The sequence below is a fragment of the Sapajus apella genome, unplaced genomic scaffold, assembly GCF_009761245.1.
Source record: "Sapajus apella isolate SASKATOON/1434 unplaced genomic scaffold, GSC_monkey_1.0 scaffold38, whole genome shotgun sequence".
NCBI classification, from domain to species: Eukaryota; Metazoa; Chordata; class Mammalia; order Primates; family Cebidae; genus Sapajus; species Sapajus apella.
In genome coordinates, this window is record NW_022436978.1 from 8,537,142 (window position 1) to 8,554,816 (window position 17,675).

The 17,675-nt window shown below is 39.2% G+C and overlaps 1 protein-coding gene across 2 annotated transcripts in view; it reads left to right on the plus strand.

Annotated features, from left to right (window-relative positions):
• Positions 1–17,675, plus strand: part of ATP13A5 (ATPase 13A5) — a 124,316-nt gene that overhangs the window by 90,999 nt on the left and 15,642 nt on the right. For both annotated transcript variants that reach the window (XM_032298225.1, XM_032298226.1), the window contains exons 22-27: positions 260–385; positions 1,484–1,563; positions 4,778–4,820; positions 6,474–6,583; positions 10,464–10,560; positions 12,572–12,644. In XM_032298225.1, coding sequence (XP_032154116.1) covers positions 260–385; positions 1,484–1,563; positions 4,778–4,820; positions 6,474–6,583; positions 10,464–10,560; positions 12,572–12,644 — 529 coding nt within the window. The remainder of the gene's footprint in view (positions 1–259; positions 386–1,483; positions 1,564–4,777; positions 4,821–6,473; positions 6,584–10,463; positions 10,561–12,571; positions 12,645–17,675) is intronic.

Genomic DNA, 17,675 nt, shown 5'->3' on the forward strand with positions numbered 1-17,675 from the left:
CTGACGTCATACATATTATCTCCCAAGATGGGATCCAGAGTTCCATACCGTCAAAGTATCATATGTTTACATAATCTTGGGGGGAATGTTCTGAGTGTTTTTCTTTCTCTGGGTAGAAGTGCTGTAGACAAATTAAACATTATTTTGTTGCTGACCTTAACACTGTTAAGCAATATGAAAACTCTTCCTTCAATAAAGCATAGAGAAGCAGAGACATTCCTTAAGAGTTAATGTAGGAGTGATGCTCTTTTGATTTTAGGAAACCTACATTAACACTGGAAACAGTTCAATGCCTGGTGGGGAAAGAGGAAGCTGCTACCATTTTGCAATGAGTGGGAAATCATACCAAGTGATATTTCAGCATTTCAACAGCCTGCTTCCAAAAGTAAGTACTGGAGAGATGAAGCATTTTTGTTTTGTACCTCAAATTAGTGAGGCGAAAGGAGGCGGGGAGTATTGAAATCAGTGACCACAGAGGTTGCCTCCCAGTTAGAGAATAAACACCCGCAAAGGAGCATAGCTCCTGATGATGTTTTCTGGCCTTTTTTATGCCTACTGGTCCTATGCAAACCCACAGCCTCCTGTTCAGAGTTTGAGTGCTGGTACCTTCTCTCACTCCTGTGGTCAGTTCAATCTCAGCCTTCCTCCTTCTTTCCCTCCCCACGCAGGAGAATGACAGAGTTCCAAACACACTGCTTGTTTTGCAGGCCAGCTTCTCCCTGAAACCTTCCAGCTCATGTCAGGCTAAGCTCTATTCCCCTTCCTGTCTGGATTCTTAAATTACAGCAAGAGGAAACAAAGGCCCCATGGTTTATTTTCAGAATCATTTGTTATCTTGTCCTCTGAGTGTCCTGTTCTAAAATAGTGCTGTGCAGGGTTGTGCTGTCAATGTGCGGGAGATTAATGGAGCACAAGGGGAGGGCAGCACTGTTAGCAGTGTCTTAAAAATTCTGTCATCTTACCAGCTAAGAACCACAGAATCTAGACCCCAAAGGCTTCTAGAAAGCTCTTACTTCAGTTCAGGGAAAGCTGAGACTCAGAGAGATTAAGTCACTTGTCTAAGGTGTGCACAGCTAGCTAGCACAGCTGAGAAGAGAGCCTTGTTTCCCAACTTCCAGCTTTCCTCTGTCTGTGCTATGATTATGGAGGTGGTGTCTGTTAGAAAAGAACTGTTTCCTCAAGCATTTTTATTCCATATGCTCGGCTGCTTCTTAGTTACTGTAATATTATTGATTAGTGCTCACCCCATCTTGGAAAAATGGTCTGGGAGAAATGTAATAGAGTTGTAATGGAAGACTTAAAGAGACATTTCAATATTAAAGCATTAAATCTCCATATTTCCCTTCCTGGTATTGGTCTAATGACATACCCATCCAATGCTATATTAAATTAGTAACCAGGAGTGATTTTTCAGGGCTGTTCTTTTATTTTTAAAAGTTTTATTCTTCCCAATCATATTGTAATGGTGGTTTTTTCTTTTTAGATTCTGGTGAATGGAACTGTTTTTGCAAGAATGTCTCCTGGGCAGAAATCAAGCCTTATTGAAGAATTTCAGAAATTAAAGTAGGTGTCATTGCATGAAAGGAGAGAGTATGCTCATTAACCATCACACATAACAAATTACTCACAGCCACATAGTGGCTTAGAATTGGCTTAAAATAACACCAATTATTGACCAGTGGTCAATAATCAGGTGTGAGTCAAATGGCTATTATTAAAAAGTCAAAAATAAGAAATGTTGGCAAGGTTGCAGAGAAAAGGGAACACTTATACACTATTGGTGGGAGTGTAAATTAGTTCAACCATTGTAGAAAGCAGTATAGCAATTCCTCAAAGAGCTAAAACAGAACTATCATTTGAACCAGCAATACCATTACTGGGTATATACCCAGAAGAAAATAAATCATTCTACCATAAAAACAGATGCAGGTTTTTCTGTCTAACAATCTTTGTCCTCTAATTTCAGCTTTGGAGGGGGAAAAAAAACCAAACACATGTAGGTGACTGTTCATTGCAGCACTATTCACAATAGCAAAGACATGGGAATCAACCTAAATGCTCATCAATGACAGATTGGATAAAGAAAATGTGATACATATGCACCATGGAATACAATGCAGCCATAAAAAAGAATGAGATTATGACTTTTGCAGGAACACAGATGGAAATGGAGGGTATTATCCTTAGCAAACTAATGCAGGAACAGAGATCAAATAGTATGTGTTCTCACTTATAAGTGGAGGCTATGAGAACACATGGAAACAAAGAAGAAAACACAGATACTGGGGTCTCCTTGAGAGCAGAGGATGGGAAGAGGGAAAGGAGCAGAAAAAATAACTATTGTGTACTGGGCTTAATTCCTGGGTGATGAAATAATCTGTAAAACAAACCTCCATGACACGAGTTCACTCATATAACAAGCCTGCACATGTACCCCAAACCTAAAATAAATGTTAGAAAAAAAGAGGATCAAAAAAATTTCAGGTGTGGCTTAGCTGAGTCTTCTGACTCAGGATATTGCTCAAAGGTGTAATCAGGTGTTGGCCATGACTACAATCAATCAGTGCTAGAGTGGGGTAAAAAATCTCCCACCAGCCTCACTCACATGTTGTTGAATGCTCAGTGCCTTATGAGCTGTTGGACTGAACCTCAGTTTTTCACTGGCTAGTGTACAGAAGACAGCTTCAGTTCCTTGTGACAGGGGCCATTTCATAAGGAAGCTCACAGTGTGAAAGTTGACTTCTAACAGAGTCGGTGAGCAAGAAGAACCAGAGACAGAGAGAGCACGCAAGACGGATGTTGCTGTTTTTATATACCAGTTGCAGAAGTGATATTTCATCACCTTTGCTGTATTCCCTTCCTTAGGAGCAAGTCACTAGATCTAGCCCACTTCCAGGGGAGTGGATTACACAAGGGCATAGATGCCAGGAGCTGGGAATCACTGAGGGCCATTTGGAAGTTGCCTATCCCAGAGAGCATTTGTTCATTTGTTCTGTGGTTCATAAGGCATCTATCTTAGAGAACCCTACCCTGCTTGGATGTAGTGGAAACGATGAGGCAGGTTGTATAGCTCAGAATCAGAAAAAAATGGGGAAGTAGGTGAGTTATACCCTGGAATTATTTTAGGTTGGTCCTTTAGAAGATATGTGAATAATTTCTGGTCCTCTTAGTGAGAGGTGGAATAGCATTTTCACTTTATCTGGCTCCAGTAGGGAGAGTCAGGAGAAAGTTCTTTATTACCCCCTTCAAAAATAAAGATGACCAAGTTACATTATAGTGAAATGGTACTTCTTGAAACCAGATCTACCTATTGCTTGATGAGAACGTTGCAGTTTGGGGCTACAGTTCTAGAAAGTGAAAAGCAACATAGGCTGGTGAATCTTTAGATGATAGCTGCTAAGTAGTTGTTGAAATCAGGAGACAGCCTTTTACTTTCAGCTTTTGTTACTCAACCATTCATAGGGAAGTCTCAAAACCTGCCTATTAACTTCCAGAATGCCTGAGGCTGGGTAAGTAACCAGTGACTAAAATGACCGTTTCATTCCCATGAGCATTATATGATATTGCTGAAGAAAGTAATTTTACCTTTTTAAAATGCCTGAGAAATTTCGCCAACTAAAATGCCCAATTTTGAAAAGCTGTCTTCCCCTTAAAAAATCAAGTCAGGAAGACACCTACTGTCTCAGAATGAGCTGTCTTCTCGGTATCCCAACCTTCTTCCTCATGCCTTTTTCACTGGCAATGTGCATGAGGCTGCCTGCATTCTCTTTCTGAGTTCAGGGAATACTAGAAGATGTAAGATTCCTGATGTGATATAGAGACTAGAGGTGTGTTTTGAGCCTGAAAAAGAGGATCTATTTTTCAACAATTGTGGGTATTCATGACATGGCCATATATAGCATGATTTTCATCTAACAACCCCATATCGGATTGAACCATAGGGGTCTGTCTACATTGGACTATTTTGACCTGTAAAAGTGGTCATTTCTTATGCATTAACTAATAATAAGGAAATTCTAAGGAAACTTTATTTTTTCTCCTTATTGATTTTGTAATTCTGTTTTTAGAAAAATGCAGCTAAGTCTTTAACAGTATTGTCATTTATTAATACTTATAATGCATTACTTACAATAGAAGGCAGGCAGTGTCTTACATCTGAAACTCCTTTTCTTTGGCAGTTGTATTAATTTTTACTCATCTATTTTTATCGTGCTTGCACACCAAACTGATACAGATGGAAAGAGTATCTTATTTTTACCCTGAGATAAATACAAAATATGAGTATATGTCTCTAGTTATATCTATTAAGCTATTTTTTAAAATTTCTCATCCTAGTATTTGAACTTGAAATGCTCAGCAACAGTCAACCACTAAAACACAGCTGGATTGGGTTATGATCTCTGCATTAGGTTGTGTGGGAAGTGCTCTGCTCATGACTGCATACTTGCTTGGCCTTGGTGCATATAATCAAGCAGGACTTCTTTTGAAGTGTGCGATCACTGTTCTGATGATGTCCTTGGTGATATCGCTGCCAGTTCAAAGTGATTGATTGAAATGACTTAAATAATATCCATTGTATTATTTAAGAGACATATACTCAGACATTTCCCTCTGAGTATATGTCTCTCCAAACCATTTTTCTTCAGCCTGCTCCCAAGTGTGTTCAGGGGACACACACATACACGCAAATCACATGTGACTTAATTATGACAGAAAATATTCAAGTGAGGTGTTAACTTTTCTTACCTGCTAATTTTTCTTATCCTGTCTCCTGTAGTTATTATGTGGGCATGTGTGGAGATGGAGCTAATGACTGTGGGGTGAGTAGAAAGGACTTCTGCTAAGGCAGGCAGCTCACTAATATCCCTCGAGGACCTCGTGGCCTCCTGGGGTGTATCTCTTCATCCTTCCACCAGCAACGATTTCATTATTTTGCTGTTTAAATCCACCTCTACCTGAGTGTGGGTTGGAAGTGGAGGGGAGTAAAGGGAGAAGAAACACTTCAGATGCTTTCTGGAAACTCCTAGAATAATGAAAACAAGGAAAGGCGACTTAGACTCCCATATTTCAGGTTCCAAAGAAGGAACTTTACAAGCCTAGCTGGCTTAAATCTTTCCTGTTATCAATAAGGAAATGAAGTCTCAGGGAGGTGATTTCTACCCCTGCTCCCCACCAAGGTCACACAGCTGATAAAGACTAAATGAAAAAAGTTTGAAACTGATGGTTAAAGTTTTGAATTATAAGTAAATTATATTTATTCCTGTCAAACTTTCCTCCTCTGGTTAGTTTTTAAAAGTTTGCTTCACCCAGAACTCTATCACTCAGTAAAATCCTAGACCAAACTATTTGGTTATTTTTATGCTACAGAAAAAATAAAATTATTCTCAGCAAATTATTTTTCATATGCAGAAGAGCAGTGCATGTTTTATATTCTAAGTTTTAAAGACATGAATGAAACAAATAGTATACCTTCAAGATTATGTACCAAGGAAATATTTCAGTAGTTGATTTATGGGACAAGAAATGAGGAAGATTTCTTTGTATTTCCAGAGCTTATTAGAGATTTAAGATCTAAGTATTTGTTTTATTTCTCTCTTAAATAGTATTTCCAAATTTCTGTAAAAATTGTTTATAATTAGAGATTTATTAAGATTTTATTTTTTGCTTTATGCTTAATGAGAAAAAGCTAATTTTTAATCTGTTCTTTCAAATCTAGAATGTGTAATCCTTTCACATTCACTATGTGGAGTTTAGAATAAAACAAAAAAATCAAATGCTAAAAGGGACATAGTCTCTGCCTTCTAAAGAATCCATTGTCTGATGAAGAAAGAAATCATGCATAAAACTAACCCTAACATAAAGTAGATGATCCTAAAGTATATCATAGAGATACAAAATACTAAGAGAGAAAAGAAGAAGGAAATATAATATTTATTAAACATGAATCTAGTATGTATTGCTCATGGTGCCAGGTACCCTGTAGTCTATGGAACTACAGATAGATCAAATTTCATTTTATGCCCACACAATTCTTGTAGGATCAGACTAGGAAAAGGTGGGTATTCTATCTTTCACTTTTGTTCATGAAGACTCCTGCCAAGTACAAGAACTGAAGTGGTAAAGGTCCCTAACCAAAGTCCATCCAAATTCTGTCATCTTTTTAATTGACTTTTTGAATGAGGGCTTCCATCTCCTTATCACATCTATATTCCCACAGGCAGGGCCTTGCACACACACACCCACATCCTCACACACATGCCTGTACACACACAACTCTTCTACCTCTGGGTCATTGTTTAGTTAGTGACTGTGTAGATCAGGGGAAAGAGGATACTCCAGATGGAGGGAGAGCATAAACTGAGACCCAAAGATGACAAAGTATAGTGTTAAACCTCTGTGTTGTGAAGAACAGCCTCTTGGTGTTTTAAGAGGTAAAGCCTAGCCTGAAAAGTCATGGGGGCTTATCATTCCAGGCTTTGAAAGTGGCTCATGCAGGCATTTCATTGTCAGAGCACGAAGCATCTGTGGCATCCCCTTTTACTTCTAAAATGGCCAACATCAAGTGTGTGCCTCATCTCATCAGGTAAGTCATTTCTTCCTCTTCTACCCACACGAGTGGGCCCATTGTCTAGCTCTGGAGACAGACAGAATTCAACTACAACCTAAAGTAATAATTTCTGCAACAGAGGTATGGGTGAAGTGCTATTGGAGAACAAATGAAGGGGGCCATTAGTGTTGCCTGAGAGTGCTGGTAAAAGCCACAGAAAAGTGACTTTTGCTGAGCCTTAAAGGGTAGGTAGGTATCATGTAAACAGTTGAAGGCTTGACTTGATATTTTAAAACTGATGGTATTTCTCAATTTTTCTCTCCTTTATTTGAAATGTTGGATGCTTCCCCTAACATTTCTCTCAGGAGTTTGGGATGAGGAAGCAGAAAGGAAATACTTCATTAGATAGCTTCTCTAAATACTATTACATGTCTCCAAAATGCAAATTAGTAAATATCTAATATCTTTTACATAAAAGATGTTACAGTTGATTGGCAGTGTCAGGGAAGGGAAGTGATATGGTTTGGCTCTGTGTCCCCACCCAAATCTCATCTGGAGTTATGGTTCCCAACGTGTTGAAAGAGTAACCTGATGGAAGGTGACTGGATCATGGGGGCAGTTTCCCCCATGCTCTTTGCATGATAGTGAGGGAGTTCTCATGAGATGTGATGATTTTTAAAGTGGCAGTTTCCCCTGTGTGCTTTCTCTCTCCTGTTGTCTTGTGAAGAAGATGCCCACTTCTCCTTCACCTTCTGCCACTGTAAGTTTCCTGAGGCTTCCCAGCCATGTGGAACTGTGAGTCAATTAAACCTCTTTTGTTTATAAATTACCCTGTCTCAGGTAGTATCTTTATAGCAGTGTGAAAATGGACAAATACAGGAATACATTAAGAGACGTTTATTTTCACAGTACGCTTCCCTCACCTCCACTCCACTCTCACTTCTGATCTCATGTCTACTTATATTTTAAATGTAGTTAAGAACAAAACACCCAGTTTTATGTTTTATTCATAAATATCATTTCTCTATTGTTTCCTATAGCACTTAGGGTTAATTTCTAGGCATTTTCATGGGCAGTGATCTGAAAAACATCAGCAGATTTTAATATTCATACAAAAAAGACAACTATGAAGTTCCCCAGCATGTCTTTTGGAACTCAAGCCAGAATAAATAGGTCGCTGGCAGGAATCACTGATCTAAAGGTAGCAGGTCTAAATTTCCATGTTCCTGGCTGGCTGCATATCAGCAAGACAGTTTTACACAACACCCTGAACACTGGGCATTTGCATCTCTGTCCTTTCACATCCTCAAACATGATCGTTTCCCCTGCCTCCAAAGCAGCTCCTCTTCCCAATTCCCATGTCCCCTGCTTCTAAGAATAATTTACTCCTTAGAGTCAGCGTTGAGGTTCAGACCCTTAGAGTACTTTTAATTCCTTCTTCCTCTTCACTCATAACCAAACAAACATTATGTTTTACCAAGTTATCTTTGCAGAGTGTCTCTAAGACCTTTGCTTAATATCTCTAGTGTCTTAACCTTGGTTTGTGTCATGGTGAGTATACAATGATAGCGCTCAGAACCCTCACCTTATTTTATGCTTTTCATCATCAGTACAACTCATGGAGCTCTTTACAAATGTGCTTGGAAATGTGGTGAAGCATGAGAGAATCCTGCCCTGGAGAACTTACATTCCAGCAAAAAGATAAACACACACACATATACATTATTTATTGAGTGTCTCTCATGCATCAGGCATGTTTTATACACACACACACACAATTATATATATATAATGTCTGATACATGAGAGGTGCTCAATAAATTTGCTTGAAATAAATTAATGTCCAAACAATAAAGCAAATGTTCTGGCAGTTGAATGTGAGAACTTAAGCCAGGAGGGGAGGTTTCAGTAGGGGAGTTGCAACTTGAAAAATGGATAAGACTTATATAAACAGAAAGGAGGTAGGAGGGAATTCCAGGTGGGGAAAATGTGGCAGCCATGTTTAGACACAGGGTTGTAACTGGAGAATTGCAAAGACCAGTTGGCACAACTGGGCTAGAAGACTTCTCAGATGGGAATTGTGGGGGTTAAGCTATAGAACTGGATGCGGAGGCCTTGCAGGGAGTTTGACCTCCTGGATAGTAGTGCAAAGTGCCTACTTAATCCATTCAACATGCAGTGGCATTTGAACTTCAGATGCTCCTCCTCATGCATGTGACCCAATGCATTTATGAATGCAGTATCCTGTTACGGAATGCAAGTAATGATGTAAAACTTCTCCAGTGGCAGATGGCTCAGTGAGACTCCAGGGTAGAAACTACTTGCTTTTATATTTCATAGATTTATGAAAATTAGGTGTGGTTCAGCTCTGTTAGCCCCATTTTACTTTTTCTATCCTTAATGCATATTTATTCCTGAGAAAGCACTCCAGAGAGGCAATGAGATACAGTTCTGGATGCATAGGTTCAAATCCACAGATTTTCATCTTTGTCTTTTGAAACATGATTTACTTGCTGCTATAGTTCAAGTCCTTTAGGGAAAGGACTGTGTCTTAGTCATTTTTATATCAAGCATTATGCCTATCACTAAGCTGGGTACATCAGAGCATTCAGTGAATGTTTGTAGAATGCAGAGATAAAGGCATGAGCTACTTAAAATTCACAATCATTAGGAATAGCTGTAGTTTTGGAGGCCCATTTGTCCTTTACTAAGAATGGTTTCTTATACTTTCCTTTGAATCAGGGTGTCTTAATTTTCCTGGAAATATACACGATTGCAGAAAAAAAAAATGAAATCACAATGTTTATATCAGACTTGGGAAAAGGATCCATACTTCACATGCTTGCCCTTTTTCAGCTTGTCTTCTGCTCCATTTTCAGTGTTGAAAACAAATGACAGCACCTCGCAGCTTGGTAGAAAATATCTTCCCAAAGTATCCTGGCCTATCTCCCATCCTAGCCTTCTTATTTTGCCTGAGATGAAGTGGTTAGTAGTTTGGCTTTTAGGTTCTTCTTTTCATGTCCCCGTTCTGTTGACCACATCTTTGAGCAGAGCAGGTGTCCATGTTACTGGGCACTAGAAATGAAGTGGATATGGGTCACTTCCCATGTGGACCGCTTCTGCTCTGACAAGAGGAGGCTGCAGGACAGCTGGTTAGCAGAGGTCCCACTCCCGCATCAAGTGCTGCTACCTCACATTGTTTTCCTTTAACATGTCATAATCCACTATTCAGAAATCCTCAGTTACACCATTAACATGTAAGACCGAATTTTTTTAAAGGAGGAATATCTACTTTTTAAGTTGCATTTTTTACTTTTGTCTTGATCTCTTGATCTTTATGGCCCACTCAGATTATTACCCTGGAGTCTTCCCACAATATCAAAGCCAACGTAACCCATTTCATCTCAGATATTAGAGTCACATTCACACTTCCTAAAATGTCAAAGCACCTATCCTTTAGCTTTATGTCTCGGAGGACCTCTAAAGCACACACAGTGCAATTCCCAGGAAGCACCTATTGTTAAGATGTAATGAGTCACAAGCAAGTCAATGCTTGACATTTTGCACCTTATCATAATGTTACATTGTGTTTATAATACACATAGTAGTCTTCTCACTTCACTGAAAACTTGTTGAAAATGAAGAGTGTGCCTGATTCATTTTATATCCTGTATGACTGTTAGCATAATGCTGTACTTCATAAGCCCTAAACAAAAGTGAGTAAATGAACCGATGCGTAACATAATGATTGAAGGAGAGAGTGAATGAATGAGTGGTTAAATAAATGAGAGGGTGAATTCATGATTAAGTGAATGTACGTCAGCAGGCTATTAAAAATGTAACTCCTTTTAAACATAAAAGAAATTGGGAGACATCTATCATACATAACCAATTATTTTTATTTATTTTTAAACAGAGAAGGCCGAGCTGCTCTGGTTTCATCCTTTGGGGTATTCAAATACTTGACCATGTATGGCATAATCCAGTTTATCGGTACATCCCTGCTCTATTGGGTATGAACCAAAATCATTTTGTCTCAGTTCTAATTCCATTTATATTGCTAATTTATTATTCAGGGTATAGCTCTTACACAGGATTTTAGTGTTTTATAAATAAATGACATTTCTCAATATAGGTGTCTGCAAACTCAGGAACCTCGTCTAACTGTGCATGAAACATGGAACTAGAAATAAGGAGATGTAGACGAGATTTCTAGATTGTTGTTTTTCTCTCGATAACCTGAGAGTCTTGACCTCTCCAAACCTGTGTTTCTTATTTTGGAGTATGAAGAGAGCTTCAGAGCAGCCTAAATATAATTCAACAGGAAATAAATGAGTTTCCAGTTGTGGAATATTTTCAACAAAAGACTAAGAAGAGATAAAAAGGAAGAGAAGTTGTTGAATTTACTTTTGAAGGACTAGAATGCTAAAGGCTTTTCAGAATGGACCCTTATAACTGAACCTACCTAGAATTCATACAGTTAGACGTATTATTAGTAAAGAATCAGGAATTATTTGAAACTAAAAAAGACTCAAAATTAAATGATGATAATAGCCATTTAAAAATTAATTAGCTGTACGGAAGAACAATGTATAAGCTAAAAATAAACTTCATTAGTCCAATCATAGCTTTCACTACAGTGAAAATGATCCAGCAGGCTCAAGGAACACTTCAGGAGAGATTATTCTACTGCTTTCCTGGGAGGTTTGAGAAGTGAATGAGAGGTCCACAAGATTATACCATCCAGTGGGCTATTGCTTGCAAGGAACATTCGCAGACGGCTCAAAGGCAGCCCGGTGGAAAGAAACAAGAACTGGACTGGGAGTCAGAAAACCTGGATTCAAGTTCTTCCTCCATCCGAAAAACAAATTAGGTCTTGCCTTTGGCCAAAACCTGCTTTTGGGTAGCTGTTTTTCAAAGCCCTCCATAGTTCCATGAAAGCTGCTTTTAGAAGAAAAACTAAAGCTGTGGTTGGAAATTTCTTCCTGCTCCACCTCATTCTGAATGTATAATTTTACCACTCTCAGATGAAAAGAAGGGGAAAGGATATGAGATAGAAAAGTAAAGAGGACAGGGGAAGAACTGGAGGTTGACAGGGACACTGAGGAACCAATGGCAGCCTTTCAAAAATGTGAAAGCAGAACTCCATTTCCAAGGCCTCCATGGATGGAGATAGAAACCATAGTCCACTCTGAAGTCATTCATTCTTGTTGTCTAGACCTAAATAAAGACTGTCACAGAAGAACCTTAACCTGGTACCTTCTGGGGCTTGGATTCACCCTCTGAGAAGCCAGCCTAGAAGAAGCCATGTTTTTCATGTGCATAAATCTGGTCCATAATGTGCTCAGAAACAGCTTATAGTTTAGTGCTTAGTCAACAGATATGAAACAGATAAACAGATCTGGCTGCAAGAGATACTGCAAGGCAAGTTCTTGGAGAGTAATGATTTGACTTTCATGCCTAAATACTTCAGCTCTATAATGTGAACTTGAAAGAAGTTCTGTCTACACAAACCTTAAATAGGCAGATGTACCAGATTGAATTCTGCAATGGGCTTGCTTAGGAAAGAAGCCCTTGTTCAGTTTGTGAAAGTGAATGGACTCCAAGAGACTTACGTTGTAAACTCATCCTATGGGTAAGGATAGAGAGCAACACCTGTTGAATGAATTGGGCCTTCACTTCAAATTTTAAGTCTAACATTTCTAAGGGAACTTTCAGGCTTTATTATCTTATGTTGAGAATTCAACTGTCTAGGCTGAGACCACAGCTGTCAGGTAATTAATGCACCCGATAGGAGCGTGGCTCTCAAATGATTGACTTTTGTCACTATTATGAAGTAAATTAAATGCAGGGAAAGTAGTCTTCCAGCCCTGAGATGCTAATAATTTTAGGTAAGTCACTTTCTTCCTGAAGAGGAAAGCAAAGTAACAGCTGCCTCCTAACTACTTAAAAAGAGTGTAGGGAATAAGAAAAAGGCTATGCTGACAGATGCCACATTTATATTTGCTTTTGTTTCTTTTTCAGCAACTACAACTCTTTGGAAATTACCAGTATCTCATGCAAGACGTAGCCATTACTTTGATGGTCTGTTTGACAAGTAAGCTCTTTGGCAAAGTAAACTGTATTGTTGTTTATTTATCTATGAAATTCTAGAAACAGTCACACAAAAAGGAACTTTTGAGAAAGACGCACCCTTATTTCTAAAACCTCATTATTTACGAATTTTTTAAAAGTGATGTTGGGAATAAGTTGAGAGTTGAAATCCTCAGACTTGGCATTAAAACATTCTGATAACAAACAGGTCTTAGTCTCAAAAAATTGTCCATGTAGTCTGAGTTCTTTGTAGGTTTATGTCTTATACATAGAAAAATGAATAAGAAATCTAGAAAGAGAATGTTTTAAAACCCAAAGGTCAATTTCCATTATTCAGCTATGCTTCACATTGATGTGAAACCAGATTTTTGCCAGGTCTTTGATGTGTGAGAACAAATGCTAACGTTTTATTTTAGTAGAATTCTCCAAAGTCAAGGTGTGGCTTACAACAGCAGCTATTGCTCATTTCCTTCCTTTGAGATGACACTGATAAAGTATTTCCTATCAAGGAACTCAGGGCTTGATGCTAACTCTTAATAAGTGGGAAAGGTGACTGCCTCACCAGAGAGGAAGGAAAAAGAATGGCATTGTCATCTCTTTTTCCTTGCTCGACAATAGGCATGTTATGAAAAATAACAGGTAAAACATCAGGCAGTGCAGGATATTAATAACCTTGAGAATTTCATGTAGTATCTTAATACATAAAACTGATATGTTTTATGTATCAACCCAATGACTAAATTTATCAGTATCAGAGATATAAGCACTATAATATCCATTTTGATTCTTAGGGTTGAAATGTCTATTCATAGCTTATTAAACTATTTTTCTACGTGTTATTAATATTCTTATGACTGAATAATTTTGAATCAATCAGATTGCTTCTACGGTGTTGAATATTTTAAGCAATTTGCATGATTTGTTTTTGAATGATGCTAAAAAGAGAAAAAAACACCAAGAGATTTCAGGAACCAAGCTTTCAGGCAGCAGCATGGAGGTGAAGGCAATGACAATTGTGGCCTGTTTCCAGGACCTCTGGCAAACTGTCCTCATAGAATTGTGAGGATCAGATACAATGAAGCCTGTAGAGTGTGCACTACATCACAGGACACATGGGGCATTCATTACAACGTGAATCATATCACACATCACCTCTCCTCCTTTTCCTCTTTTTGAGAAGACTAACTAGCTCTCTGAGCACCTGAAGAGCATTAGAATGTGTACAGGTAGACAGGTGTCATTAGATACCCCAAAACATGGCTGTTCTTCCTAGTTCTAGTCTTGCCTTAGACTTGCTATATGACATTGAGTAAGTTACCTGGAGCTTTTGCACACTGAATTCTGTGATGTTAGTTATGGATTTGACTCCTGTGGTAGTGGGGCTGCTTAACTCTTTCCTACGGCAATAGCCTGTTAAGCCTCATGCCAGTTGGTAGCCCTGGAAAACTCAGTCTTCTCAGAGTGGGCTCTATGGGAGTGCTGGGATGACTCATAGTGGGACCGTTATTACCACTGGGAGAAAAAAGCCTCAGAAGAGTGATGATAGACCAGAAGCCTAACATTCTATTAGAATGATGGCACTTTAATTATTACTCAACAAACTGTAGCTAGTAAATGGGCTAAACTCAGGGGAGACTGGTGAAGGAGACAGTAGAGGCAGAAATCAGCTGTGCTTTTTTGTTTGTTTTTTACCCTTTACCTGCAAACATCCTATTGTCTTCCCATCTCTGCAAGCTTACTCATCCCACAGGCTGATCATTTCCCGGTCAAGTCTAAGTACTAAGATGAGCTTATCCTTAGATATGAAAAGTCCAGATACTATAATTATTATTTCACATTTTCATCCAATTCAAAGTTTTTCCTCCCTTAGATCAAGCCTGACCTATGTGTTTGGGGCAAGCAGTAGATGAGAAGGCCATGGTCTCTTCTTCACTTCCCTTGAGTCACCTACTCTCCACCCCTGCTTCTGGGGAAGAAGAGCAACAAGAGCAAAGGACTTATTTTTAAGCTCTTTTTTTTTTTCTGCTGCAAATTTTATTTTAATTTCCAGGGTACATGTGCAGGATGTACAGATTTGTTACAAAGGTAAACATGTGCCATGGTGGTTTGCTGCACAGATTAACACGTCACCTAGGTATTAGGCCCAGCATCCATTAGCTAGTCTTCTTGTTGCTCTCCTTCCCCCTTGCCCTCTCCAACGGGCCCCAGTGTGTGTTGTCCCCCAACATGTGTCCATGTGTTCTCATCATTCAGCTCCACTTATGAGTGAGAATATGGAGTGCTTGGTTTTCTGTTCTTGAATTAGTTTACTAAGGAACAAATGGAAAAATACTCCATGCTCATGGATAGGAAGAATCAATATCATGAAAATGTCCATACTGCCCAAAGTAATTTATAGGTTCTATGGTATTCCCATTAAACTACCACTGATATTCTTCATAGAATTAGAAGAAACTATTTTAAAATTTATATTGAACAAAAAAAGAGCATGAATGGCCAAGACAATCCAAAGCAAAAAGAACAAAGCTGGAGGCATCATGTTACCTTACTTCAGACTATACTGCAGGGTAACAGTAACCAAAACAGCATGGTACTGACATAAAAACAGACACAGAAATCAACAGAATAGAGAACTCAGAACTAAGACCACACATGTCATCTGATCTTTGGCAAGTCTGACAAAAACAAACAATGGGGAAAGGATTTCCTATTTAATAAGTGGTGCTGGGAGAACAGGCTAGCCATATGCAGAAAATTGAAACTGGACCCCTTCCTTACACCTTACACAAAAATTAACTCAAGATGGATTAAAGACTTAAATGTAAAACCCAAAACTATAAAAACCCTGGAAGAAAATCTAGGCAAAGGACCTTTTACTTAAGTAGGAGTATGTAGTGTTCTCCTGTCAAATGCCCTCAAACATGGCAGGCACCTACATTCAGGCAATAGGCAGGGGGTTCATTGGTGAATTCATCAGAGATTCTCTGTCGATTGCTCTGGACTAGACCATGCCCTGACATGGTGGTGCTCTCTCCCTCTGCCTCTCAAGATTCCTTTCTGCGGCTGCCTCCTAATGGCACATACCATGAAGCCCTTTTCTACTGCTGGACCCTCCAACCCCAGCAGGCTGCCACGTAGATAAACCCCTTCAGGATAGCTAGTTCTAGCCTGGCTAATTTCCATGGCTTCTACTTGACCTACCAGACAGTAAATGAGTAGCTTGCCCTCACTGCTGCCTGCCCTTTCCCTCTGGTATTACCATGAAGGTGAGTGAACAAGGCCAGTATCCTCTCTTAAAACCACTTCCACTCTCTCCAGCAATGGCTATTATGGCTTCCCTTCACGGGGTTGCAGTGCAGCTGATAAGAAGACCACAGTTTATACTGCTCCTAACAATTGCCTTTAAAGAATTGCTTGATAGTCTCCATAAGTTTTCTCTTATACAGACTGCATTCAGCGAATGGGGCAGGAACAGGCATGCTTGTAGTTGAATATCCAATAGGGATCTCTCTTGACAGGTACTATGGAGACACAGCGATAATCTCACTTCACAATAAATTGTCACTTGCAATTCATTATCCTAAAATATAAGGCTCAGCAAAATTCTCTAGACAAGAAGAGCCCCATTCAAAATTCCCTTATACAAATGTTGATCTCTCACTATGTATTAGCCACATAGGTTCCTGAGGCATGAGAAGGCTGATTATTCAAGTTTAGAGTTTAGTGGGGGATTCACATATATGAACAAATAAGTTGCAAGTTGAAAGTAGTGAGTAGCAGAAAACAGCAGATGCTTTGGGAGTTCAGAGAAAGAAGAGATGGTTTCTGATAATCTGGGGTTCAGGAGAGATAGAAGTGGAGAATGGAGAAGGAGACTAGGCATGGATGCATGAAAAAGGAAGCATTTACATCAAAATGGGAAGGATGGATAAGTTTCAGATATCTTTTGCTAAAAGAAGAGCATTTCAAGTAGAAGGAAACAGCATGAGCAAGAGAAAGCTGATAAATGGGAGCTATGAGTTTTTACTGTGACCACACTGCAGTGTGTGTGAAAGGAAACAGGAGGAGATAAAAATTGAAAAAGTGAATTGGGCCAAATCACAGAGAATCTTGACTGCTGATCTGAGAACTGTGGACATTTATCTGCAGCCCTTAGGAGTCATCAACAATTGATGATCAATGTAAAATCACCACTGATCCTGATTTACGATGGTTTGACTTATGGTTTTGGACTTTACAGTGGTGCGAAAGTGATGTGCGTTCAGAAGAAAGTGGCCTGATACTCTCTTAGGATGCAGAGGAGTGGCAGCAAGCTGCAGCTCTTCACCAGCCCAGCAATCATGAGGTTAAACAACAGACACTCTCCACTGTACTGTGTAGCCAGATGATTTTGCTCAATTGTAGTCTAATTACGTGTTGCGAGCATGTTTGAGGTAGGCTAGGCTCAACTGTGGTATTGGGTAGGTTAGATGTACAGTATAAATGCATTTTCAACTTAAAATGTTTTCAATTGGCCAGGCACAGTGGCTCATGCCTATAATCCCAGCACTTTCAGAGGCTAAGGTGGGTGAATCATGAGGTCAGGAGTTCGAGACCAGCCTGGCCAATATAGTGAAACCCTGTGTCTACTTAAAAATACAAAAATTAGCTGGGTGTGGTGGTGTGCATGTGTAGTCTCAGCTGCTTGGGAGGGTGAGGCAGCAGAATCACTGGAACCCGGAAGGCAGAGGTTGCAGTGAGTTGAGATTGCACCACTGCGCTCCAGCCTGGGCAACACGGTGAGACTCTGTCTCAAAAAAAAAAAAAAAAAAAAAAAAAAAGGTTTCAAATTACAACGGGTTTATCAGAAAATAGCTGAATTGTAAATCAAAGAGCATCTGTATTTTCATCAAGGCTTCTTACATGTCCAAATTTCCAGGTTAAGGCTTTTGGCCTTAACTCTGAAATAGTTCTGAGAAGAGACAATACCATCACATATTTAATATATTTACTTACTTATCTATACACACCCTGCCTTGTTCCCACAAGCTTTTAA